Below are 25,003 nucleotides of genomic sequence, written 5' to 3'. Positions count from 1 at the left end.
GCATTTAACTACATGACAATTTGACGGATCTTTGAGGAATTGAGATTCAACAACGAAGTCATTGATGAAAGTAAGGTATTATTTTGTTAGTGCACATCAGAAAGGGGAAGAGTACGGTGTTTTCTTGCTGGATCACAACCTTCTGAACACAAGTATCACACACATTCTCTTTCTTTTTCCCCCCTGCCTCAACTTCCCCTTTATTCAGAAGCTAAACATCACTCATCAGCATTCTGTTCAGCTGAAATGTGCACTTTTCTCTCTTTTCCAACTGAGACATTAACCAACTGACCTGCTAAAACGACTGCTACATTACAGCAAAACCCAACACTCCCTGTAGAAAGGAGAGTGTCTGATTTTTCCAGCGTATGTCACCCTTTTCCATTAGCCCTTTCATTCTTTCTCTATGTGATCAGCTTGTGAATCACCACCTCCTGTCGTCACAATCTGCTGCAATATTTTAATAAAGCTGGCCTTAACCTTACAGCAAGTGGTTTTACAGTTGATGTTGAATTAAAGTTGTGTATTTAACTTTGGGTTTCCACAAGTACCGAAACGTACATACCGCCTGAACTTTGGAACGACAATGGCCTGAGGGCTGTGTCTGTAGCCAATAAAAACATAACTGAAATAAACAAGCAGAACAATCCTTCTTAACAGCTCACACTTTGCTGAACCAAAACATGTTTATTAGACCTAAACAGGTAAACTGTCCTGTATTGGTGAGCCAGGTGAAAGTGAAAATCAATAAGAATTTACATGCAGAAAAAGAGTCCTACCTGGTGAGGAGAAGTCTTGACTTGTCTCTTCTCCAGACTGAGGCAACTAAATAATGCCAGTTAATAGCACAGTAAGCTCTCAAGTAAGCTATTTCACCTCCCCCTCACATTGGACATGGATGGATGTGGGTGGAACTCATCTCTCTAACTCTCTCTCTCTCGCTCTCTCTCTGTCTCATACACACACACATACACACGTACACACACGATGCTTTACCGCTCTCTCTTTCTCACCCCTCATCTCACTCACACATTCAGTTTGAGGCATCAGTGTGTGATTGTGCAAGTGTGACGAGTGGAAACCTCTTCAAGTGAAGTCCTTCCTCTCTCTTTCATGCTGCCTCTTCAGCTCCACAGCAGGTTTTTCAGTCCAATCAAACACCAGCTGCTCTCACTGATTAGACCCTCCTCACTGGTTTTTCACCGGCTAATAAATGAAATCAGCTGCTATACAGTTGGGTTGTAAAAGAAAAAACCCTGAATTCTCTGGGAAAGTCCACTACCTGCTTACATACAGCATGACCAAGGTTTATGATGAGTAATCTATGGCCAACTCATATAAAACATTTAAATGGAACCCAAGAGTTTTTGAACTCAGAAAAAAAGAAAAGAACAGCGACTGCTGCTGCACACACACTATCACTGTTGAGGCTTGTTTTGAACGGCAACTCAGCAAAGTTGTTGTCTTCTCTCACCTTTTGTTGAAATGTGTTAAATAGCACAAGTGTGTGAAAGTTAGCTCTTTCTAAAAGGTCAGTGCATAATTTTCTGTTATCTGTGTAGTACTTCTCCCTCTCTTGTTTCCTTCCTCAAACAGGCAGTAGGATAATGTTGCACAATCACCATAAAAAAGAAAGAAAAAGGAAATCAATTAAACTGACATATTTAGGCCAGTACGGTGAAGAACGCTGATTGAAGAGAGTCTCTATTAAAGTTTAATGTATTATTCATGGTTTGATTAAATGACTTTTCAGTTTAGAGCTGGGCCGACTTTGTAACCTTGAAACGCCAACAAAGAATTTCCAATGCATCTTTTTGCCCAGCTGTAAACATGGAGGGTTCAAGTGTAGCGGTCAGATGCTCATTGTAAACAGCACACTTTGATCAACATGACTGCACTGACTGACTTTTCCCTGCACAATCAGTTTTTATTGAAATCTCAGCAGTTGGAAGTCCAGCAGTAAAATGCCTAAGCTAAAAAAAAAAAAAAAAAAGTAGGCCACCAAAAAACTGAAAAATCATGTAGATTTCATCGAGGCCATTTTCAGGGATGAAGACATTGGTTAACTTACATGTTTCCTGCAGTAATGGGAGAAAATTCAGCCTTTGCTGTTGATGACTTACAAGCTATCTGTGTATACAAAGGCAGTGTTGAAACAAACCATGTTTCTCCGCCCTCTGATTCATCATTAGAAGAACACTGTACTGCAGGAACTGGTATTGTATATTGCTATCAGAATGTTGAGAAATAGGAAGCTAACAAAAGGAAGACAGACTTTATCTTACAGCACAATAATGACCCAAAGCAGCAGAGGGAAAGAGAGAGGACAGCGGCTTCACACGATGGAGGGGCAGCACAGTCTTCACAGAGCTGCTTTGGAATGAACTGGACTGAAGGCTAAAGCAAAGCGAACTACAAGTGCAACACATTTTTGGGAGCTTCTGGACCGAACTGAGATGAAAATATTTGCGTTCCATTGTAGGAAGAACATCACGAGAGTGTTCAGCTACTGAATGAGTCAAACATTTAGATCAAATTGAGGATTTCATATCCATGATTCCTTTTTTTAAGGCAAACAGTCCTGCCTTTGACTTTAATCTTTATTTACTGGTTCTATGCTTTGATTTCAGAAACACAGACATCACAGTATGTCAATTTAAATAACTGTAAAAATGTAGGTGTTCTAAAACTTTTGACCAGTAGTGTGTGTATAGCATTATTGTTATTATTCTGATGACTAAACCTTCCTTTGTAGAAAAAAAGTGACACTCGTGAAAACTGGTGCAGTCTGTTGATTTCAGCCCATTTATTTTACATTTTGAAATCCTACGCATACTGAAGGGGCTTTCTGACCAATGGGAAGTGATAGTGTAAATTCATCAGTAACCTATCCGCTGTCTGTGAAGATGGTTTTACTGTAGTTACTCTTGACGATTGGTTTATAATCAAGTCTGGCTTTAACTAAATATATGTAGACATTTCATAGACCTTACATAGTGGCTAACTTAAACATCCTCACACAATAATGATTGATTTATCTGAATGTAATGATTTATGCTATTTTTATGATCACTTACTGAAAAAAGTGCCATATCAAAAATATTATTTTAAAGATTTATTTGCTGTGATTCTGTTAAATAATTAAGAGATCAGATTGAGACAAGGACAGATTGTTTTCAATCTGAAAACCTTACAGAGTTTAGGGTCACTGTTGGTGATGACAACAGCAATCCAATAAAAACACTGAAACCAAATATTCATTTTAGCTTCCTTTAGATAACATCCCGATTCATGTCATTATCAAACACTCTTTCTTCATCACTGCAAGATTTAAGAAAAACCAACGATGGAAATGTTGGAACGGCTTTGATGCACAGATAGTCACAGTTTGTAAAGCCAGAGATACTGTCAGAACATTGTCGAATAGAGATAAAAAGAGGCGGCGAAGGATGAATTTAAAAATGTCTAGGACTGCAGCGTCATTGGGAATCGGAGGAAGAATCTTTAACGTCTGTGCTTTCTGTTGCCTCGCTGACTTCACTCAGCTCCTTGCTCTCTCCTCCGCTGTCTCTCTCGCTCTCTCTCTCCTGGTCTCCAGACCCCGACGGGCTCTGGCCAGACGGCGCCTCGTGACCCGAAACACGCACTCCGGGCTTTCTCAGCTGGGGGACATATAGAGAAAACACAAACACATACGTAGTAAGGACCTGCTCGTGTGAGAGTTCAGTAGCGCTACACGTCCACCGAGGTGACGAGGAGCTAGTGAAAATCATGTCAGTGTAGTGCAAACATGTTTTGGCAAGTAAATAAATGTGGAGAATAAAGTCACCTCATCAGCCATGTGGGCCAGGTCTCTCTTCATGGCATAGGCATCCTCTCCATCTGCATAGTATTTAGGCTCTACCTCGCTAATCCTGTGGAGCAACAACAAAATAACACACCAGTTAACATCAATATGAATATCTGTCTGGGCCATTGAGGAGATGTACTTTTAGACAGCATGTATTTAAATTTTATCCACACTTTGTTTTTGGTGTCTGGGGCCGTTGGCAGGAACTGAACTCATGAGCAGAGCTGTACTGATTTCTGAGGCCAATACTGACATTAATATATCTGTGAGTTTGGTTGGCAAAACAGGACTGTAACATTTTCCATTGTTAAATAGTTTGTCTTCATGCGCTTAGGGGTCCTAAGAGCGGCGTAATTATGTTTCCAGTTTGTAATATTGTTTTCTGCAGCAAATAACTTGTTTTGCTGATGCAGAAATGTTTATGAAGTAATTTGGTTAAAATACATTTTTATTTCACTGTGAGAGCTTTATATAGCCAGAAAATGTGTTTTATAGATATATCTGTTTGTTCCTGTTGTAAATATTAAGCCTGGTGGGAGGGGTTAAGGGTTTATAAAGGGCAGCCCTGGCCCTAGTGGAGTAGGTCTGGTGTTGGTTACAGAGCAAGTAACATGAAGTGAATCCCAGAGGGCGCATTTGAGTTTCTGAGATATTTGTGCACCTCTTACATACAGAGTACTTAATTTTTGTTATTCAGTATTTTTATTTTTGTAAATTGTTTAATCATTTGAACCTCTGGAGGCCAACAAACAAAATCACACCAACATACTGTCTTAGACTATGCCTGCATCTTTTTGCCAATTGAGGGAGTTTGGGATAGAACCCTAAAATATTTTGCATAAAACACAAACATTTTTTAATTTGATTTTGTAAAGGAATTCTGACCAAGGTATGTGCCAAGCAGGACAGTTTACAAAACTTGTCAGTACTCTTTAGTGGACAATAAGAGCAAGACTCTTTCTAAATGACCTGACAGATATCAATGAGACAAAAAAGTTTACACTGACAAACTGGAGGTGCTGGTTACGGCTGTAGTCAGAAAGAATAAACACTGAGCCCTTTGAAGTGCAGTGTTAATTAAAGAACCTTCAATGAATATTTTTACAGACTGACTGTGCACTATTGTGGTCTATTCTTTTCTGACCTCAGAGATATCTTTTGCATGTCTGAGCTGCAAGTTTTTTTTTTTTTTGCTTATAAGTCATCGTGTAGTACAATAACTACATATATATATATACTAAGTGATTATGTTAAATAAATCAACCCAGCAGACCTATCTGTCTACTGTAGCTCTACTCATGACCTCAGTATTTCTGAAAGGCTTGTGTATGGCCATGCAATCTGTGTAACAAAATCCCCAGGAGTACTGAAAATACAGTAAAACTAATGAAACAACGTTGGCACCTGAAAGGACTTACTGGAATTTGAGTGTGTTGGAGTACAGGTGCAGGGCCGCTCGGTTGCTGCAGTGGGGAGGAAGGACTGGTGAGTGACAGGAGAACTAAAAAAGACGTTCGGAGGGCTGACCACATTTTGTAAACATGAAAACAGAAATTTCACAGCCACCCAACAGCATGCAGTACCTCTTGCGAACATGAAGCGAGACATATTTAGCATTGAAGTTTTCTATCATGGCCCGGCTGGCCTGGTCCATCAGCTTCTGAGCAAGCCCCAGACGTCTGTGGGAGCGCTTCACCGCCTGGAAGAGAAGAGAAAGGTTTTGTTACTCCAGAGAAGCCGGCCAAATATCTTGTCAGCAATATATAACTCTCAGCCAGACTCACCAGGGATGTGATGTGTCCATGGGGTACATCGTCTGGGTCCTCCTCCCTAACAAGAGTTCATAGCTTTATGAATACACTAAACAACTCCTTCATTAAGTGATGCAAAACTAATTGATCTGATTACAGATACTCACATCTTTGCCAGCACATATCCCACAATTTTGCCATTTTCGTCCTCTGCAATGTATGAGAGCTGCAACAATGAAAACACACGATGAGTGTCACAGAAATAGAAATATATAGACTTTAAGGATTTAACTGCTAGGCGCAGCGGTGTTCACAGAAAACAGGAGAAATAGGAAATGTTCACTGTGACTCACCTGAGGCCAGGACAATCCGTGATAGAAATAATATTTCATCTGGTAGTTTTCTGGAAGACACAGCAGGTTACAGTGCTGCATATTCATAAGGTCCTCTGGCTGTAATGAAAGAAAAAAGTGAATGTCAGAAAGTTGCATGACACAACACAAACCCCTTTATCTGCGATATTTGGTAAGCTAACGTGTATGCAGTGAACTAGCTTAGCTAACAGCAGAAACAGCATGGCTGTCGAGAGGATTTCACCACACTCACCCTTGCGTTTCGTATGTTCATGTTGTTAGTTTGGGTGTTGACTTGACTGTGGAAACAGAAATAAACTATCCTGCACTGACCAATCAATTCATAATAGTTACAGTACCAAGTTTAAAGGGCTTGTTTCGCTAGCCGGCTAAGTCGACTTGCTAGCAAGGAAGGAAAGGGAGGAAGAAGCGTGCCACAATAACGACTCACATTTCCGGTCATAGAGTGCGTTTGGACTTCACAATAAAAGTCGTTACTCTTGCAGATGGCACATAGGCGTCCCATAAAACACTTTTATTTAGAAGAGTGCATTCACTTCGCTAACAACTCGGATGTTGTGCTGTGGACTACATTTCACACTTGATCATCTTGGATTCATTGGGCCAGGATATTCAAGTGAGGCTGGACCACCAGTAAAAAATCAGTTTACTGCTCTGGGGCTCCAAATACCCAGGTGCCCAAACACGCCACATTCACTGGCAGTTACAACTTTGGACCATCAAAGTAGGTCTTACTGAGTCATTTGTCGTGAGTTATTATTGTGTCCCTGTGGTGGGCTTGTGTTGAAATCTAGATGTAAGTCCTAAAAGAAATACTTAAATTGGCAGTAGGCTACAGTTAGGATTAGCAGCTGATCTGCTGACGTATGTAGCTGGTTGCTATGGAGAGCCTATATATTTTAGAAACTCGCTCCAAAATCCCAACTTTCCACCCTGACACTGCAGGGGAAAGACTCAAATATTTCACTCGATTTGCACAAGTGATCGCCGAAAGAAAGACTCCCGCTGACCTCATTTGACCTCTGTTACTGTTTCACCGTGGGAGAATATAAACAGTTTAAGATCATTTAAAGAGCTTTTTTCAAGCCGTTTTCTTCAACGTCCTTCGAGGGAGAGAGTTCCAGAAACTGACTCTCATGCAATGTCAAGTTTGTTCAGAAACATCATGTAAAATATTAAATATAAATATATCTATCTGAGGACAGAAGTAAGCCTGCCCAATTTTAACCAGCTGCTGCTTTTAAAGCAAACACATATAGTATTGTTTAAGCTTCTTCTGGTAAAATATAGATATTGCATATTGTGTAGGTTTGCATTCAACATGCACCTTCAGTAAATTGTTCCTTTTAAAGAGATTACAGTTTCCACACTTATCTCAAGATGCAGCCCACATTCATTGCCAGTGTATAAGTGATTCATTTTGTTGTTGTTTCAATAGGCCTCCTCCTTAATGTGATATAACAGCAATGATTAAAGTAGATAAATTGAAAAAGAAAGAAAAAAGAAAAAGATATTTACATACAGAGTAGAAACATGTCTAATTAAGGGAAACATCACTGAGCTCAGCAGGTTGAAGGGATTCAATGTTCAATCAAATATAGTTATGTTGAAGGAAGTCCCATCCTAAACCTCATGCTAATGATTACAGATGTGTGATGTGTCTCCTCACATCCATGATCACAACTCCTGGAGGACAAACCCCAGTAGGAGCGAGAGCAGCTCCAACACCAACAGGGTAAAACACCTTCCTTTTGCTGTCTGCTATGCAGACTCTAAAAGTGTGTATCCTGTTAGATTTGTTATGAGTTTGCACTGATTCAAAATATTATTTGGAATATTTTGTTTTTAAATGATTATAAGTGTAATTGCACATAACCTCAGTGATCACACCTGCTACATATATGTTCATGTAAGGAAAATCAAGCCTCACAAGCACATGTGGCAGAAAACTGTTGTGTCATGTTTGTGATGTTGGAACAAACAGGACACAACAAGTTACAGTGTACAACAGACTGAAAAGCTCATCATCCTGTGAGAGATCTTTAGTTACCCAACAAGTGTAGACATTGAAACTCCCTCATTGATGACATCAAATCTGTGTGTAACAGGACATTCATGCTCAGCAGATCTACTGTTGCTCAATAAAATCACTCCAAGAAGAACAAAAACAAAGATTATTATAAACTAAAAAAGACCCAAATCATTATTAATCATCAATTCCTCAGAGTCTACACTAATGCATTACACAGTTACCTTAGTTTTGACCTGTAACACTATCTTGAACAACAAAATGTTTTGAAAGGAGACTCTCAGCCCAAGTGTTACACAAATTCAATTATATTTATAAGGCTGAATAAAAGGAAACAGCATTGCAATTTGTTTTTTTTTATTTAAATATTTGTTCTATTTAGACTAGATACATTTATATTTTAATTTACATTTAATATTATATTTTAGTAATTTTTTGTTTCATTTGGTTAGCTTAGCAAGCAGCTTTAGCACTTCAAGTATCTCAGCTTTTCCTAGACTGAAGTGTATCTCAGCTCGCTGCCCTGCACCTCACTCAGGAGAGAGATAATCTTAAGGTAAGATTTTGATAATCAATAATCACGGGAGGATGGTAAAGACCATCCCGTATATCGCCTTGCAGCCCAAGCATTATACAGTACAAGACATCTGCCCACAGGAGATTGAGCTGTTTTCCCTCACATCCTGTCGGTTCGACTTCACCCTGCCCACTGTTGCCATGACAGCCCAGTCGGATCATATCAAGTTGTTGAGATTTATTGGTTTTACCTGTGGTGTCTCTGCTGGGCGCAGCAGTAACATCTGTCTTCATCTGTCAACCTACTGGTCGTTTGTCCTCCTGCAGGTCTTCGTGCGCCGCATGGATGGTGATGCGTTTGGTTGAGTGATGAGTAAGTTTGATGTGTCGCTGCTGTTCAGAAACCGACATGGTTGTATGAGGAGAGCTGTGGATAGAAGCGTGGAAGAGTGGAGTGAAGGTGTGTATGTAAATCTTAACCCTTTCATTCTTTAGTTCTTGACAAGTTTGAACTATTTTCATCATGAAGATTTTAAGGTTTTAAGCCTTTGTTATCTAGATCAGTTTTAACTCTTTCATTCCTTAGTTATTCATTTTTAGTGTGTAAGCAATTTTTGGTATTGTTGACACTTTGAAAATCTTTTTTTTTTTATTTAATAGAAGAAAATACTCCTTTTCCTTAAACTAGAAACTATTTAAAAGTGATTCTATCTATTTAGTCAAAGTTGTCATAACTTAATGACAGAGAAAAAGTGTTTCTGACAGAGTTCCAACAGGTATTTCCTCAGTTCATATGTCAGTATAATGACAGAAAATATCTGAAGAGTTTTCTACTTCTGAATACAAAGTTCTCATTTTCCATTAAGTGGATTTTGAAGTGAATAATGTCAGATTGCTAACTGATGAGCAAGTTAAAACTTGTATTAGATGTATGTCATAGCGTGTTACTCTGACTCCAGCCACTAGAAGTCAGCAGTGCACAGTTTTAAAGTGCTCTGATCATGTTAATTTACTGTATGAATCTCACAGCCTGCACTTATTTGAGAAATGTACTGTATTTGATGGAACATTTAATTCATTCATGAGTAGCAGTAGCAGTACTATTTGTAGCAGCTTTAAAAATACTGTGGTAGTTGCATAAGAAACAGCAGAGAATCTACAAAACATAATAATCCTCCTTATAATTAATCTCATAAAGATCTTAAAAAGTCCTGTTAGCAGTTATTACTGACTGAATAATAGTTATTAAGATTTTCAGTAGCAACAGTTGTGTCATAATCAGGATAAAATCTCTCACAGCTCATAGATGGATTAGTAGTTATTAACTAATTGCATCTTAATCTTTTTGTCCAGCAAAAATAAGTCAAGTTTCCCTTAGTAGTTTGTGACTTTGCAGAAGAAGGAAGGAGGTTTAAGGACTGAACGTTCCACTTGAATCCTTCTCACTGTTTCTCATATACAGAATTTAATGCCTTTTAACAGAGAAAAACATCCTCCACAATTATTATTGGTGAATTATTTTTAATTTGGTTATATCTCAGTATGAACTGAATTATTGCACATGGTGAGTTTGTCAGTTTTTGGTGTGTGTGCTCTACTGAGAGCAGTATTAGTTACACAGTCTGACAGCAGCTGGAAGGAAAGGCCTGCAGTATCTCTCCTTCACACAGCGAGTACAGCAGCGTGTCCCTGAAGGAGCCGCTCCGTGCCCTCAGAGCGTCCTGCATGGGGTGGGAGATGTTCCGGGTGAAGGGGGCATCCCAGAACAGAGCCGGCCTTCAGTCTGTTCAGTCTATTCTCGTCCCAGCAGACCACAGCATAGAAAGTGGCTGAGCACACTGTTCTACTCCAAAAGACCTCAGTCTCCTGAGCAGATAGAGTCTGCTCTCTCCTTTTTTTTTTTTTACAAAGTCCTGTCCAGTCTATTATTCAGGTGAACACCCAGGTACTTGTAAGAATCCATGATCTCAATGTGCATTCCCTGGATGTTCACCGGGGAGTGTTATAGCACCTGCCGAAGTCCACCACCAGCTCTTGGGTTTTCCCAGCGTCGATCTGGAGGTGGTTCTGCTGGCACCAGTCCACAAAGTCCTGGGTCAGTTCTCTGTATTCCCTGTCATGTCCATCAGTGATGAGGCAGACAGTTGTTGGTTTTCAGAGAACTTTTGCAGGTGAATTAACAACAACCAAAGCAAGTCATACAGAGGCATTCTGCGTTCCCAGAATTTATTGCTCCTGTCTGTCCCCAGTGTTAAAAAGTCGTCTCCTATCATGCCCCCTTCCTCTGGAATGACCTCCCTGCTGACATCAGACTGTCTGACTCCACTGAGGCCTTCAAATCCAAACTTACTACTCATCTTTATGCCTTAACTTTCAGTTAGCTCTTCATTCTTTCACAACTTCAGGCTTTGAACGTGATACTATTCTACCAGCGGCGGGTCGGCCTCAGTCTTAATAAATCAGTTAAACCAACAGTATAGTCCATGTTGTCCTGCTGACAAGATTACTGTAAACTCTCTGAAACTCACTGCATCATTCTGTTTGTTTATTCCCTCAAGTAGCGTCCAAGGCTGTTTGCCTCTCTCTTTCTTCTCCCTTCCGTCTCTCCAGGTCTTCCTGCCTCCGGACCTGCGACTGCAAACCACATACCGCCCCCATAATCCTGCTCAACACCTGCTATTATAAACTATTATTATTAATAGTATTATTATCATCATCATCATCATCATCATCATCATTATGATTGCTGGGAATTGTTTGCTTTTTGTAATCAATATTATAATGAGAGCGGTCCATACCTGCTCTATTTCAGAAGTACCTTGACATAATTTCTGCTGTGATTTGGATCTATATACATAAATTGACTTGACCTTTGACATAATGTGGCCAGCTGTCATTACAGGAAGTTACATGTAGCAAACCCTTTACATGGAATGTGTTCATTAAACAGGTGACAGGTCAATCCCAAAGCCTGTCAGTCAGAGCAGGGTATAAACAACACGTCTTTCAGGTTTCTCAAAGCTGAGCATTAAAATGACAAAGTATTTTATATTTTCTTTTTAAAGATCTGCCTTATTTAATTTTAGCAGTTCCGAAATTACCACGTCAAAATTTAAGAATCAAATGTTTTTGCTTTCTGTAACTGGTCAAATCTTAAAGAGGTGACACGAAGGTCAAGTCCAAGTCGAGTGAAGGCCTCATTTTGTGACTTCACTTCTCACTCAAGTTTAAGTCTTAAAACTGTGACAAACTAACAAACAAACAAAAACCCAGACAAAAAACAGACTAATCTGATTAGTACAGATTAATAGCCCCTCAGTTTGTTGTCATTTGGGAATCTTTTTATTTGGCACCTTCCGCCTTGAAATTAGAAGACATACATTAAAAGATCTACTTTTTATATTTTTTGAAATATTTCACAATATCATAAAATTTTCAAACATATAAAGAAACTTTTGGTGGATCAGGTGAGAGGTTGGAATTTCCCCCGTTTTTTCCCTCATCAGATTTTATTACTGTTGCTGTGTTTTTTTACTTACTGGTTGAATGTGAAGTGGACGCCTGCGTTTCACATCCTCTGGCTTTATAACTGTTAAACTGAGCAACAATTGAACCGTTGTTATCAGTATGTGAAGCAAACTCCACTGAAATGATGAATAAAAAAAGTACAAATCTTGGGAAAATGTAGGTTAAGTTCAAGGACAAGGAATAAAAATGAGAAAGATGAGAGAAAAAGGACCACATTTAAAAAAAAAAATAATAATATTAGTAATTCTCAACTTTTAAATCTACTTTCTCTGTACCTGTATGGTTTTCACAGCTAAGTTTGCTTAGAGATATCACCTGTCACTTTATCCTATTCATCACACCATGCCTACACACACACACACATATATATATATATATATATATATATATATTATTGTTTATTATTCAATGTGATGTCCATTCTCTTACAGTCACCACAGGCACTCGATACTGGCGTGCTATACTTCAGCTAAACCACTGGTATCCAACCAGCATTGCAACATGCAAATCGAGCAGGTGTCACCAGGGAGGGACTGCGGTGGAAACATGTTGAGAATAACTCCCATGTGGCGAATAAAAAGCTCTTCAGCTTCACTGAGAGGAAGATGCAGACTCTCCCGTGTCAGAGAAAGACACCGCCGGGCTGTTAAATGGCGAGGTCAGACTGGCAACCCGCTGCTGTGTTTCTCAGGGATGTAAAAGTTACGGTGTAATAAAAAAAATGTGACTTTAAAAGTTTTCTGAGAAGCGGGAAAAAGAGCGACGTTGCGACTGAGAGCGGCTTTCTCTCCCAGATGGAGACAGACCTGAGGCTGGAGTCAAGTCTGTGGGTCGGGAGTAAGAGACACCGGGCAGTGCTGACAGGCTGGCATTTCAACTGGACCGAGGTAGATAAGAAGAATCGCGATAAGAAAACAAGTAGGTGGCTCCGTTCTCTACATAACATCAGTCCATCTCTAATACCTATTGACACAGCGTAAATGAGAGCAACACAAAAACATCCGCAGTTATTACTTCCTATTGTTTTCCTGCGCTTAAGTGAAGTTACGTGCGTGTATAGCAATAATAAATGCGCCCATTAAACGTGTTGTTGGTGCGCAACACTTTGTTAAAAGCCACAACTTGTTTCCTATCTGCACGGAACTGATGACAGACAAGAGCGTTTTCATTAGATGGAAGGGGCCGAGAAACATCCGAAACACAACAGTCTTTATCACGCTCCTATTATTCCTGACTGTTACAGGGAGGGAGCGCTTTAATTAAGCTCATAGCTGCGTGCAGAAAACGTGAAGAACAAGTTGAACAGCACCATCATGAAAGGCAAGCTGCTGAGACAGTTTACTGAAAACAAAGGCTGGAGAGGACACACGCATGCACACACACACACACACACACACACACAAGGCTCAGGCCTTTAATATAGGGGTTTTCACATCACTTTCAAACTTAAGAAACCAATTGTCTCCAACGTGTACGTGTGTTGCTGACAGACGCAGAGGGGAAAGAGGTGTTGATGCAAAAACGGAAGTGTTCCCTGGAATCTGTCCTTTCTGCGCAGAGAAACATTATGTGTTTTGTTTCACCCTGTCAAAACAACATACTGCTGAGAGATTTTAACACAATATACAGAACAGGACTTTGACTACGTTGAAAATCAATAACACTAAAACACAGACCCAAAGAAGTCACAAAGATGTTTTACACACTTTACACAATCATATTATGTATCATCCAAATCACTCTTACACAGTCCAGTAACTGTAAAAAAATCTTTGCTCCAAAACGTTATTTTCATAACCAGAGCTTTCCTAAGGCAGACATGACTTAAGTTAGACATGTGTAACTAATAATAATGGGGATGGTCCCACTCCCTTTAGGTGCGCCGAGGAGCCAACACACACAAAGGGCCTTTTTCACACCAGTCATACAAGGAAAACCACCGATGTTACCTATTACACCAACAAGCTCTGTTCTGTTCAAACGTCCCAGGGAGCCATGATAGTGTGACAGGACCCGGACCCTGAGACTGAAGCAGCTAAAGTGAATTTGGCCACAACTTCATTATTGAAATTTCTAACTGTGGCATGTCAAATTAGAACCTATGGCTCCTACACCGCTAATAAGGGTACAGCCATTACTCATGTCTTTAGTTACACCTGCACTTTAAATGCTATCATAAGTGAAAAATATCTGCTGTAAGGAAGACCTCCCAGCGGTTCAAATATTCTATCATCTGTATGCATAGAAGCATGTCCACTGAGGTTTTCACTGTGTGTTTGTCGGTGTGATTAAAGTCTCAGTACCTGTGGCGGAGGTGGTTGGAGTGGAGGAGGGCCGGGTGGAGATCCTGCCCCAGAAATCGGTTGAGGATAAAGACAAAGACTTCACAGGTGGGTTCTCGTGGAAGACTCTCAGGTATCACAAACCCAAGGCCACAGTCAATGCTAAAGTAAATAACAGCACAGCCTGAAGCACCGCACATCGTTCGCTGTTCACGCTGAGATGAAAACGTTAATAATTTACATAAAAGTGCATATTAGTCAAATGTGTGGTTTTACAGTGTGGTTTCTTTTCTCTATCTACTGTACCATCCACCCTTAGTTTTCTATGTGAAGCGCAGCAGCAGTGGGGGATCTTCTGGGTTGCTATGGAGACTGGGCCGGACCCAGTTCAGCTGCCCCAGTCGGGTCCTCAGAGACCAGTGGACGAAACATCTAAGGACTGCTCTAAAAACGCACAGTAAGGGTGGAAAATGAGACAAGACACTAATCTGACATTACAGCTCAAATGTCCTCTGAATGTGTCACGATACGACTGTTAATGATTCATTGTTTTCAGATCCTCCTTCTGCTGCACGTCAGAGCACGTAATGTTTTAAATGTATATTTCAGGTCCATTGCGCCCACACAGACTGTTGGTGTTTATCAACCCCTTTGGAGGGAAGAAGAAGGGAAGAAAGATCTACCATTCTCTGGTTGCCCCTCTGTTTGAGCTGGCTGGTATCAGCTCTCATGTGATAGGTAAAAATCTACAAAAACTGTGCAACATTTCTTTTTTAAGAAAAGATGAATTAGTTACTGATGCAAAGACTGATGGTGCAGGTGCTCGATGCTCCTCCGGTTGAAGGCTTATTTATGTCTGACAGGTGGCAATTCACTGACCTACTTCATTTAAAATGATTGAACTGGATTTGCAGTGTGAATGTAATCATGTATTGTTTAGTGACTGAGCGGGCAAACCAGGCCAGAGACCACCTCCTGAAGAAAGACCTGACGGGCTTTGACGGGTAAGAGCCAGTGCAAACACCGTGGCACGACAGCATTATAAGAGCTAACCCCGCTGGGAGGTGCTTTCACAACAGAAACTCTTGTGTGTTTGTTTATAATAGTGTGGTGTGTGTGGGCGGGGATGGCATGTTCAGTGAAGTGCTTCACGGTTTGATCGGGCGGACTCAACAAGAGGCAGGCCTTTGTGAGCACGATCCCGCTGTCACTTTGCAGCCTTGCCCGCTTCATATTGGCATCATTCCTGCAGGTAATGACACTGTTATTAAGAATTCACAAAGCGGCTGGAGGTAGATTTTGGAGCTGTGATGCACACATCCTGTTGTGTTATATCTACTGCAGGATCTACAGACTGTGTGTGCTATGCCACAGTGGGAGTGATCGACCCTGTCACTTCAGCTTTGCACATTGTCATTGGTGAGGAAGTATTTCCGTTAAAATAGAACATTCTTTTAATCAGCATTTGTTCATTTTAGAAATCAACATATGATGAACGATTTTGTCAGCTTTGAGCTGCTCATTTCCCACAATGCCTTGCAGGAGACTCTCAGCCTTTGGATGTGTGTTCAGTTCATCATGCCTCTACTCTGGTGCGCTACTCTGTGTCTCTGGTGGGCTATGGCTTCTACGGGGACGTACTGGCAGAGAGTGAAAAGCACCGCTGGATGGGACCTCTCAGATATGACTATTCAGGTGTGGACTGATGATTCATTCAGAAAATATTACGTTAGATGCTGTTAGATAATCTGTATTTATTCTTAGCTCTTGACATAGAAAGTCATCCTGAAACTATCACTGACAGAGATATATCTCATCTACGTTAGAGATGAGAGAGCTTCGTCTGATGCATGCCTTTCTTTTTTTGTCACAAATCACATTCCCCTGAGTTTGTTCTTTTTTAAAATGTTGTATATACACCAAGCTCTGTGCATTTTCAGCTAACCCGAGTGCTCTCCTTTGCCTAGGCACGATGGTGTACCTGAGCAACAGAAGCTATGCAGGCATAGTTCAGTATCTGCCCGCAGACCCGCTGCTCTCCAGCCCCAGAGATAAAACACGCTGCCTCTCAGGGTAAAACCATCACAAGAAACTACATAAAAAGGCTGTATACACAACAGAGACACTCAAGATAATACTACCATACACATTTTCTGATGTGGGTGATGTTTTATCACCATAAAACCTTCAAACAGCAACTGTCTGGGTTTGTGGGAGTGTTTATCTGCTGTGCAGATTCTACTTCTTTATTTTGTCATAATGTGACACAATCATGTTTTTATGTAATGTCTCCCCATGAGTCTCAGTTTTGTTTATGGCAGTTGGGACTCTTATAATTGCCCAAGTGACTCATCCTTTATAATAACAGTAGTAGCCCATAGTAACATATGAGCTCCAAGAAATTACAAATGATGATTAATGAGGAAGGGAGAAAGTGTGCCAGGGATTAGTATCCTTATTATTCAAGCGCAGATTCACAGTTTGAGACCAGTAACTGCTACCACCTGTAGCAGGGACTCAGGTGTTGGGTTTACCTTAAGAAGGGTAGAAAACATGGCAAGAGGAACTTGATCTAGATGAAAGGTGAGCCATGGTCTCTTGTTAGAGTGTACAGTGCCTCGGTCTTTCTCGGAGGCAACTGTCAGCAAATAGTTTATGATGCTCTTATGACTGAGTCTCAAGGGCGAGGAGCTTGTTATTTCACAGACTTCAAGCAGAGTGAAACCCTTTGTGTTGTGTGTGTGTGTGTGTGTGTGTGCGTGCGCGTGCGTGCATGCGTGCGTGTGTGTGTGTGTAGGTGCAGTGTGTGCTCCAGAAGCACAGAAAGACTTTTCCCCCACGCCGCAGATTCAGGATCCCTGTACAGCTCCCACCTCAGCCAGTTCAGTAGTGACTCAGAAGGTAATAACATAGACACGTATGAAAGTCTTGCATTTGTGTTTCGTATGTTTTAGCTCAGTTAGCACAAATCAAGTAGTATTATTAAAATTCTTTGGCCTATGACCCCTTAAAATGAAGCTATGGCTAATTGCAACTACTTATCAGGTTGCACACTTGCAACAGTGTCATTCTTCCTTCTAAGATTATTTTATCTGTTTATTTATTCATTTTATTATTTATCCAGGACGTAACAAAAAAACATGTAAGGATTAGAAAATGTGAAAAAAAAACTGGAACAGAAATCTGATTTTTCTACTCCCATCTCCTATTAACCTTCTCATGACCACTTGGGACAGTCCCCATCCAACTCCTTTACAGTACTGCCCACACACAAAGTATACTGAATGTTTTCAGTGTGTAAACAACTTGCAGAGATTTGAAACTTTATTGAAATAGGCAACAAATCACAATTATTATCATCTCATTAAAAAAAAGTTATTCTATTACTTTTGTGGGGTAATGCAGTTGAAAGCATAGAGAGATGTGAACTGTCTGGATTGCATGACCACACAACACTGCAACACTGACAAACAATCACAGCAATGCTAACATAAACCAATGGTTGCCTGAAAGATAAAGACCACAATCAGACACAATCTAAACCAGTAAAGCCTGTTTTGAAAAATAGTGAGCAGTAAAGCCGTAAGAAAAAAGTAAGTGAACCCTTTGGAATAACCTGCTTTTGTGTATAAATTTATCTTAAAAAACATTGTTTTGTTATTTTGTTTTATATTTTGACCTGTTAATAAATCCAAGTTTTCAGGTTTTCCACCTGCACTGTAAATGTTTCATGGGCGTGTTCAATAAAAATGCCAACGATTGTAATTGCTTGTGTGTCATTAGCTTAAGCACATAGTGTTTGTCTACACTTGTGGTCTAGATGAGCATCAGGACCCATGTTATGACCAATAATGCAGAAAAGCTGGTTAATTCCAAAAGGTTCACGTGCACAAACAGCAGTATGGTCCTTTAAGAATGATCAGGGATGTCCAGTAGGTGCTGGGATCATCATCTCTCTTCTTCTCTTATCCCCCCAGGCGAGTGGGTGAGTGTGGAGGGCAGGTTCAGGTGTGTGTCTCTCACTTGTATGTCCAGCTCATGTCCCAGGAGTCCTCTGGGCCTCTCTCCCTCTGCTCACCTGGCGGACGGAACAGGGGACCTCATCCTGGTATGGGACACTCACCCGCTGGGCTTCCTCAAGTTCCTCTATAGGCACACGAGCACACAGGACCAGGTATGGGCACTTTCACAGCAAAACAAAACCAGGACCAGGAAGTTTACAAACTGCTTCACCCAATCTCCTTTCCTTAGTTTGACCTGCCGTTTGTGGAGGTCCACAGAGTGAAGGCTGTTCGTTTCTCCGTCCCCTCCGGCAAAGAGGAGGAAGCGTATGAAGAGATTGTGGGGCAGAGCGGTGGGATAGAGGAAGAGGAGAGAGGTGACGTGGAGACTGTAAGCAGGAGCGGCTCTCAGCAGCACCTGGCGGAGAGAGGCACGGGGCGACAGATGACAAACGAGCAGAAAACGGCGAATCCCTTTCTGTGCGGCCTGTGCTGCAGTAAATCTCCCTCTGTGTCGGTGTGGAACTGTGACGGAGAGATTCTGCCTTTCACCGAGATCCTCTGCAGGTACGCGAGTACAACCGTGCATGTTTTATTTTGCGCAATCTCAGACCGTATCATCCTCCCACTGTGATCATGTGTTTGATTGAATTGAATGAATCGTGGCACAGTTTTTTTAACCGCGTGGACTTCCCCCCTCTCAGGATTCATGGCCAGCTGGTGCGTCTGTATGCCAGGGGCATCGAGGATGGCACAGCCGCGCAACACTGCAGCGAGGAACGTGACAAATGTGAAAGGAGATGCATCCTACACAAATAGTCTCACCTAAGAGAGAAAGAGGGAGGCGAGGCTTAGGGTTTGGGATTTACAGACATGCGGCCTGTCATGGCCAAAGAGTTCCTAATATTTAAGGTACTTTCATAGGTTTTTCTCATTGCAATGATGAAGAAAGATTATTTATTCTTAAATCAGTGTGTGTGTGTTCAATACTACTCCTTCAAACACTATAAAAACTTACCTGAAGTGCAGGTTTTTTTTTTACTTATTCAGTCCAGCACTGTGTACATTGTGTGTATGCAGCTTTTTTTATGTACATTTTATTCATTTTCACTTGAGGTTCTAGAGAATAAAATCATGGTAAATGACACACAAAAAGTGTCTTTATACAATAAAAAGACTGATCTGACTCTTTTTATGCTTTATTGTTGCCAGCATTAGATTTATCAGCACAAACAGCTTCCTTTGTTTTGGACATAAACACGTGTGCAGTAGTTTTTTTTTTTTTTTTAGTGTCATCCAAACTAAACTGAAACTCCATTATTTGATTACTGCCTACAGTGAATGAAAGAGCACACAGAAGAACAAATGCAATAGTTTCAGAGAAGTTGTTTAAACAAATGTTCTTCTTTGCTCCACTTCCCATGGCCCTCCAGGTCCTGGCAGGATGGAGTAGTTTATGATTGATCAGAGTGAGCGTTTGTGTGCGTGTGTGTGTGTGTGTGTGTGTGTGTGTGTGTGTGTGTGTGTGTGTGTGTGTGTTTTCCCAGCTAGGCCGCGCACCTGGTAGAGACAGACATATGTGGTAAGAAACAGTCTGCTTCAGGAAGTTGAAGGCAATTTAGTTGAAAAGCAAACTGAAGTTGAGACGTTGACAGACATTGTGAGAGATGAATCTTTACAAAATGTTATTAACAGTTATCCACAGTTTTCTTTTTTTAAATTTGATTTTAGCGCAAAACACTTACCTGGAAGTCGTTCTCAACTGAGACGGGACATTTAAACGTGCCTCCCTCACAACTGACTGTGATTAAGAGATCCACCTGTTCAAACCAGACCAACAAGCCCTCCTGGTGTAAACACTACCTGGTGTGGCAGCTTTATGCGCATAGCGCTCAGTGTCATGGTTTAGTGATGACTATAAACACTGACCTGCTGATTGCACATAACAAACTGATACTCTTAACATTCAAGTGAGTTTAAATATTGATCCTTCACTCACTGGATCTAACAAGAATCAGTTATGTAAGTAAAGTCTCCACTTACATAACTGATTCTCCTGCTCTACAAGTCTCACATGTTCCAAGGACAAAGTATTAGGTGTTTAAAGGTGTTTAGGTGTTTAAAAAAAAAAAAAAAAGATAAAAGTGCAGGCAGAAGAGTGAATGATGATTTATTTAGATTTACAAGTGAAAACTCAAATCAGCCTGTTACACTTATGTTTATTTCCACATCCATTTCTTGTATGATTAGGGATCAAAAAAGACAGACAGAGAAATCAAAATCAAACAAAGGCACAGAGATGATTGCAGTAAACTTTATTGTCTGTAAACTTTTTGACGTTGGTGTTAATGTGTTCGTCAGTATGTGAGAGTGCGTGTGAATGTGTGTGACAGAGGGCATCATGCTGTGTGGGGCTGCACCCACTTGTATGTTCCCTCATAGCGAAATCCCACCCTCTTCATCAGATCGTCCGCCTCGCTTGGACCGCGACTGTGGACACAACAAATGGAAGAGAAACTTAATCACTTTAAAGGATAATGTGCATCATGTGTTTACTTGCGTCTCATCAAACTGATGTTACCTTCCATATGTGTAAGGTATGGGGTTTGTCTTCTCTCCTTCTATCTGGTGAAGGAGGTGGGTGAAGATCCTCCAGGCCTCCCGCAACTCATCACTGCGACAGGAAGAGGGAGAGTTCAAGTCAAAATAAATAAACCAATGAATAAAACATACATTCAAACAAAATACGAAGAACATGATCTAACCAACCTGCGGACAAAGTGCATCTGATTTCCACAGAAGACGTCTAGTATCAGTCTCTCATAAGCATCTGGGAGCTTCACATTCTAGAGGAAGGTGGCAGCTGTTAAAAAACTACACACTCAATCATCTACAGTGTTTTAACTCAGTAAGCTTCCCTGAGGTAATCTTTCTGCTGGTAGATACTGGAAGATGTTCCTGTCTATATAAACCTCTGTTGAATGATGCACCGCAGCATCAATGGGAACATTGCTCTGTATCTTCTGTCAAATCATTTCTTAAGACTCACGTTTATTGCATGGCATTTATTTATTGAATGTTGTTTTTATTTTATACTTTAGTTTGGATTTTTTTTATTTGCATTTCTGTTTTTATTGTAAAGCACTTTGTAACATGGTTTTTGAAAGGTGCTATATAAATAAAATTTATAATCATCATCATTATCATTATAATTATTATTATCATTGCATTAACCTGTCATATAATTGTATTGTTGCCAGCTTGGCAGGCCTTTATTTGGACATGATAGGAATTATGCTGACATGATAAACTGTAACTTACTTCAAGGATCAGTTGATACTATCTCAACACAAATAGTTGACAGTAAAAAATATATATATATATATTTCAAGGCCTGAATGATGGGCCACAATGGATACTATGAGTCCAGTGAGCCTGTAGCACCTTGTATCTGCTCCTGTAAGTGAGGTCCAGCTCAGTCTCCTGTGGGCTGAAGTAAACCCCTGGCCTCTTGGTCATCATCTTCAGGTAAATGGCTTCGTCCGGCTGCACCCGCACCACCAGCTCGTTCCTCTGACAGCGCTCACCAAAGATGTCTCCTGGCACGTCGGTGAACTGCAGACGCACCTCCGCCTTCCGCTCGTTCAGAGCTTTACCACAGCGCAGAATGAAAGGAACCCCTGATGGACGGGCGGATGGTGCAACGACAGACATGAAGGGTGGAAAAACACGACGAGCTGCCATAAAACAGAGCATAAACAAGGAGGAGGGATTTAAAAAAAACATTTAGCCTCACCATCCCATCTTTCATTCTGAACGTAGAGCACTGCAGTGGCAAAAGTTGGTGTGCAGGAGCCTTTTGGTACGGTGGGGTCATCAAGGTAACCCAGCTTGGAGTGGCCCTCCCCTTCAGGGTCCCCCACATACTGGCCGAGCACCACGTCTGGCACTGCAACGGGAGCTATACACTTCAATACCTTCACCTGCAGCATTATCAAAAAACACAGGACAAAAAGGTTGCAATGATGTGGATGATCTTGCTATTGAAGACAAAAAACTCCTGGTATCCAACCATCTGTATTACCTTTTCATCCCTCACATCATCTGGGCTGGTGGAAGCAGGTTTCTCCATTGCAACCAAACAGAGCATCTGGAGGAGATGGTTCTGCATGACATCTCTATTAGAGAGATAGGGCTGGAATCAGGCTCTGGTGTGACAATGACACTGTATCCAGTGTTTTCACCTTGAACTTTATGTAACATCTCTCACCGAATGATACCAAAGTCATCAAAGTATCCTCCGCGGCCCTGAGTGCCAAAAGGTTCCTTAAAGGTCAGAACCACACAGGACACGCTGTTCCTGTTCCATATTGGTCCAAAGATGCGATTTCCAAACCTGGAGGTGAGAGCATAAAACCTCATATATGACAATGTTTAGGTTTATACCGGTGGTAAAGTGCTTGGAAATGTGTGTATGGAGCGTGTTACCTGAGCACCATGAGGTTCTGGACCATCTCTTTGCCCAGGTAGTGGTCAATGCGGTAGATCTGGTCCTCTGTGAACAGGGAGGACAGGTGGGCTGACAGCTCCTGTGAGCTCTGGAGGTCACGACCAAACGGCTTCTCAACAATAACCCTGTTCCAGCCTCTGTTTTACAAACAGCTGATCAGCACCACGCAATCAAACAACATGTCAACCATTGTTTTTACGGACTGGAGGATACTTACTTGTGGCTCATGCCGTGGGCCCTGATGTTTGTGCTGACATGGTGGTAGACGGTAGGTGGCAGAGCCAGGTAGAAGAGTCGGTTGGCATCACCCCCCCCAGGCAGAGATGACAGATGGGTGTTGAGTTGGTCGAAGGAGCCGCCGTCGTCATACCTGCCGCTCAGGTAGGAGTTCTTACTGAAGAAGGCTGAGAGACACTCACTCTCTTCATCAGTGACCTGAAGAAATGTTGTGCGATGATTCACGGAAACACTCCCCAAACAATTAATAATCTCGTCTCAGATAGCATACAGGGACGTACTACCTTCATGTGAGGCAGACATGCTGTCTTGATGTCCTCCACGGTTAAGTTAGACCGGGCAAAACCCACAAAGTAGGTGTCATCTGGGAGGAGGCCATCTCTGAATAACCACCTAAAGCAGGACCAGAGTCAAAAGCAGTGATACAGAACACCAGCCAAGGGTCAAACTCCTCATAACACAGGGTAGTCAAACAACTTCAAAGCAACTCTCGCCTTCGACCTGTGTATGAGAAGCAATTCTCTACTCACCACAAAGTTGGGTAGATTTTCTTTTTAGCGAGATCTCCCTGTGCAAAAAACGCAAACGAAAAGTAGATCTGATCATGAACCCTCTACTGATAATCACAATGGCTGTGAAGAATCAATCAAGAGTCCAAAGTGTAGGCAAACTTTAAAAAATAAGTGGACACAGTGATGTGGAGCGATTAGATCTGTTGAGTAATGAGAGAAAACGCCAACCAGAGAGACTCTGAAGGAACTTTGAACACACCCTCTATGCAGAGCTGTGTCTGAGACTTCAGGTAACATTTAAAGAGATTACTGGTACGGGCAAAATAGAGAAAACAAAGCCAAGAACAGTCAAGCAAAAATGCTTTTGCTCCAAAATCAACCCCTTCTTTCAATGCTTCACAAAGGAAAAAGTAGATGCAGCACATTTCAGCCAACATATGCTCATTCGCTGGCTTACACACGCTGATTAGCAAACACATACTCCCCAGTGAACTGATCTCCTGTGAGGCTTTGTGTCACCTCTGTTGGGCCTGCCACTTCAAACATTCCTCTAAAGTTGTTTTTCAGTTTGAAATTGAATGCAAATAGAAAAATAGTTGACTGAACTGACCCCAGCCTCAGAATAGACTGTAGACTTTTAACCTTGGCCGTTTTTGTAACGTCTGAAACGGACAGAAAATTTCTGCAGATCTTTGTTAAACTGCGTTAAACGGAAACTTTCAAATTTTAGAATAGAAGAACAGTGGTCATTCTTCGCATGATGTAAGATGTTCAAAGGTTGTACTCACAGAGGCTCCCAGGATAATAAATACATGTGTGTTGGAACAAGTGGACTGCTCCTCTCCGTAGAGCTCCTTCCTGAGCTGTCCAAACACCTCAGAGCGAGTCAAAGGCTCAGTGCTCATCTTCTGCCCCATCTGCTCACTCCCTACTGAGGCCACTCTCATTCCCCTGTGGCTACATGACCCACACAGTATGGTGAAATTTCAGTTGTCATCCTTGCTTTGCAGAAACACTCCATGAGTTAATACTGCCACCTACTGTTGCAAAGAAAAAATGCCATCATGTCACTGCTTCCTCAAGCTTTGTGATATAAATACCCTCTTCTCTCCAGCAACTATTGTCCAGCAGGTTGGTAGTACTCCTGCACAAACTCCATCAGAACAGGTTTGGCAACCTGGAAGAAATCCTGCTTATTCACTTTAACTCACGATTCAGGTCTATTGAGACAAGGCTGAAAGAACATGCTAGGAATGTTCCTTACTCCTGAACCACACCTTGGATAAATGTTGCGCAAACATTAACTGTAACCGAGAGAGTCATACGGCTTTGTTGCAGACAGAATTCTTATCAGTACATAACCTCTGGCATAACAACTTTCACAGTTTTATAAAATGAGTAATTAATATGTTT

General features: G+C 41.3%; 3 protein-coding genes and 1 long non-coding RNA gene across 5 annotated transcripts; 1 reads left to right on the top strand and 3 right to left on the bottom strand.

Annotated features, from left to right (window-relative positions):
* Window positions 1-3,256: 3,256 nt before the first annotated feature.
* On the bottom strand, window positions 3,257-6,389 carry naa10 (N-alpha-acetyltransferase 10, NatA catalytic subuni). 2 transcript variants are annotated; one of them, XM_087179640.1, is made up of 8 exons: window positions 6,208-6,389; window positions 5,955-6,053; window positions 5,769-5,827; window positions 5,635-5,680; window positions 5,434-5,549; window positions 5,269-5,313; window positions 3,830-3,914; window positions 3,257-3,671 (listed from the first exon to the last, which is right to left on the bottom strand). In XM_087179640.1, exons 1-8 carry the CDS (start codon window positions 6,226-6,228, stop codon window positions 3,480-3,482), a joined length of 663 nt encoding a protein of 220 aa, XP_087035766.1. In that variant the 5' UTR covers window positions 6,229-6,389; the 3' UTR covers window positions 3,257-3,479. The 2 variants fall into 2 exon arrangements, with proteins under 2 accessions (XP_087035766.1, XP_023283506.1); XM_023427738.2 differs by having other exon boundaries at window positions 3,257-3,662; window positions 6,208-6,388.
* A 6,207-nt stretch (window positions 6,390-12,596) lies between these two features.
* On the top strand, window positions 12,597-19,517 carry LOC111670741 (ceramide kinase). The gene is made up of 13 exons (XM_023427603.2): window positions 12,597-12,966; window positions 14,343-14,438; window positions 14,650-14,787; window positions 14,940-15,068; window positions 15,271-15,334; window positions 15,437-15,582; window positions 15,675-15,749; window positions 15,873-16,025; window positions 16,298-16,403; window positions 17,128-17,231; window positions 18,308-18,504; window positions 18,582-18,898; window positions 19,036-19,517. Exons 1-13 carry the CDS (start codon window positions 12,843-12,845, stop codon window positions 19,148-19,150), a joined length of 1,764 nt encoding a protein of 587 aa, XP_023283371.1. The 5' UTR covers window positions 12,597-12,842; the 3' UTR covers window positions 19,151-19,517.
* Window positions 19,515-20,202, bottom strand: LOC147817899 (uncharacterized). The gene is made up of 2 exons (XR_015438543.1): window positions 20,077-20,202; window positions 19,515-19,891 (listed from the first exon to the last, which is right to left on the bottom strand). It is a non-coding gene; the product is annotated as an uncharacterized LOC147817899 (long non-coding RNA).
* A 274-nt stretch (window positions 20,203-20,476) lies between these two features.
* Window positions 20,477-24,552, bottom strand: LOC111670742 (glucose-6-phosphate 1-dehydrogenase-like). Its single transcript, XM_023427605.2, has 12 exons — window positions 24,379-24,552; window positions 23,609-23,646; window positions 23,363-23,471; window positions 23,059-23,276; window positions 22,820-22,978; window positions 22,602-22,727; window positions 22,416-22,509; window positions 22,128-22,314; window positions 21,776-22,011; window positions 21,101-21,177; window positions 20,913-21,005; window positions 20,477-20,821 (listed from the first exon to the last, which is right to left on the bottom strand). The coding sequence occupies exons 1-12, from the start codon at window positions 24,535-24,537 to the stop codon at window positions 20,731-20,733; spliced, it is 1,587 nt and encodes a 528-aa protein (XP_023283373.1). The 5' UTR covers window positions 24,538-24,552; the 3' UTR covers window positions 20,477-20,730.
* Between the last annotated feature and the right edge of the window lie 451 nt (window positions 24,553-25,003).

The sequence above is a fragment of the Seriola lalandi genome, unplaced genomic scaffold, assembly GCF_002814215.2.
Source record: "Seriola lalandi dorsalis isolate HSWRI2012SDOR001 ecotype SW California unplaced genomic scaffold, Sedor1 jcf7180002054861, whole genome shotgun sequence".
Taxonomy (NCBI): domain Eukaryota; kingdom Metazoa; phylum Chordata; class Actinopteri; order Carangiformes; family Carangidae; genus Seriola; species Seriola lalandi.
Note: the sequence above shows the minus strand (reverse complement) of the source record. Positions and strands in the feature narration are given on the sequence as shown.

What these genes read in the sequence shown, in the direction of transcription:
- naa10 (XM_087179640.1), bottom strand. Translation starts at nt 6,228, where the DNA reads ATGAACATACGAAACGCAAGG. An exon ending in ACGGATTGTCCTGGCCTCAG is followed by an intron (nt 5,828 to 5,954) that starts GTGAGTCACAGT and finishes TCATTGTTGCAG; the next exon opens with CTCTCATACATTGCAGAGGA. An exon ending in TCGCTTCATGTTCGCAAGAG is followed by an intron (nt 5,314 to 5,433) that starts GTACTGCATGCT and finishes TCCCCACTGCAG; the next exon opens with CAACCGAGCGGCCCTGCACC.
- LOC111670741 (XM_023427603.2), top strand. Translation starts at nt 12,843, where the DNA reads ATGGAGACAGACCTGAGGCTGGAGTCAAGTCTGTGGGTCGGGAGTAAG. An exon ending in TAAAGACAAAGACTTCACAG is followed by an intron (nt 14,439 to 14,649) that starts GTGGGTTCTCGT and finishes ATCCACCCTTAG; the next exon opens with TTTTCTATGTGAAGCGCAGC. An exon ending in TCTCAGATATGACTATTCAG is followed by an intron (nt 16,026 to 16,297) that starts GTGTGGACTGAT and finishes TCCTTTGCCTAG; the next exon opens with GCACGATGGTGTACCTGAGC.
- LOC111670742 (XM_023427605.2), bottom strand. Translation starts at nt 24,537, where the DNA reads ATGAGAGTGGCCTCAGTAGGGAGTGAGCAGATGGGGCAGAAGATGAGC. An exon ending in GATGACTTTGGTATCATTCG is followed by an intron (nt 22,510 to 22,601) that starts GTGAGAGATGTT and finishes TCTCTCTAATAG; the next exon opens with AGATGTCATGCAGAACCATC. An exon ending in ATGATGTGAGGGATGAAAAG is followed by an intron (nt 22,315 to 22,415) that starts GTAATACAGATG and finishes ATAATGCTGCAG; the next exon opens with GTGAAGGTATTGAAGTGTAT.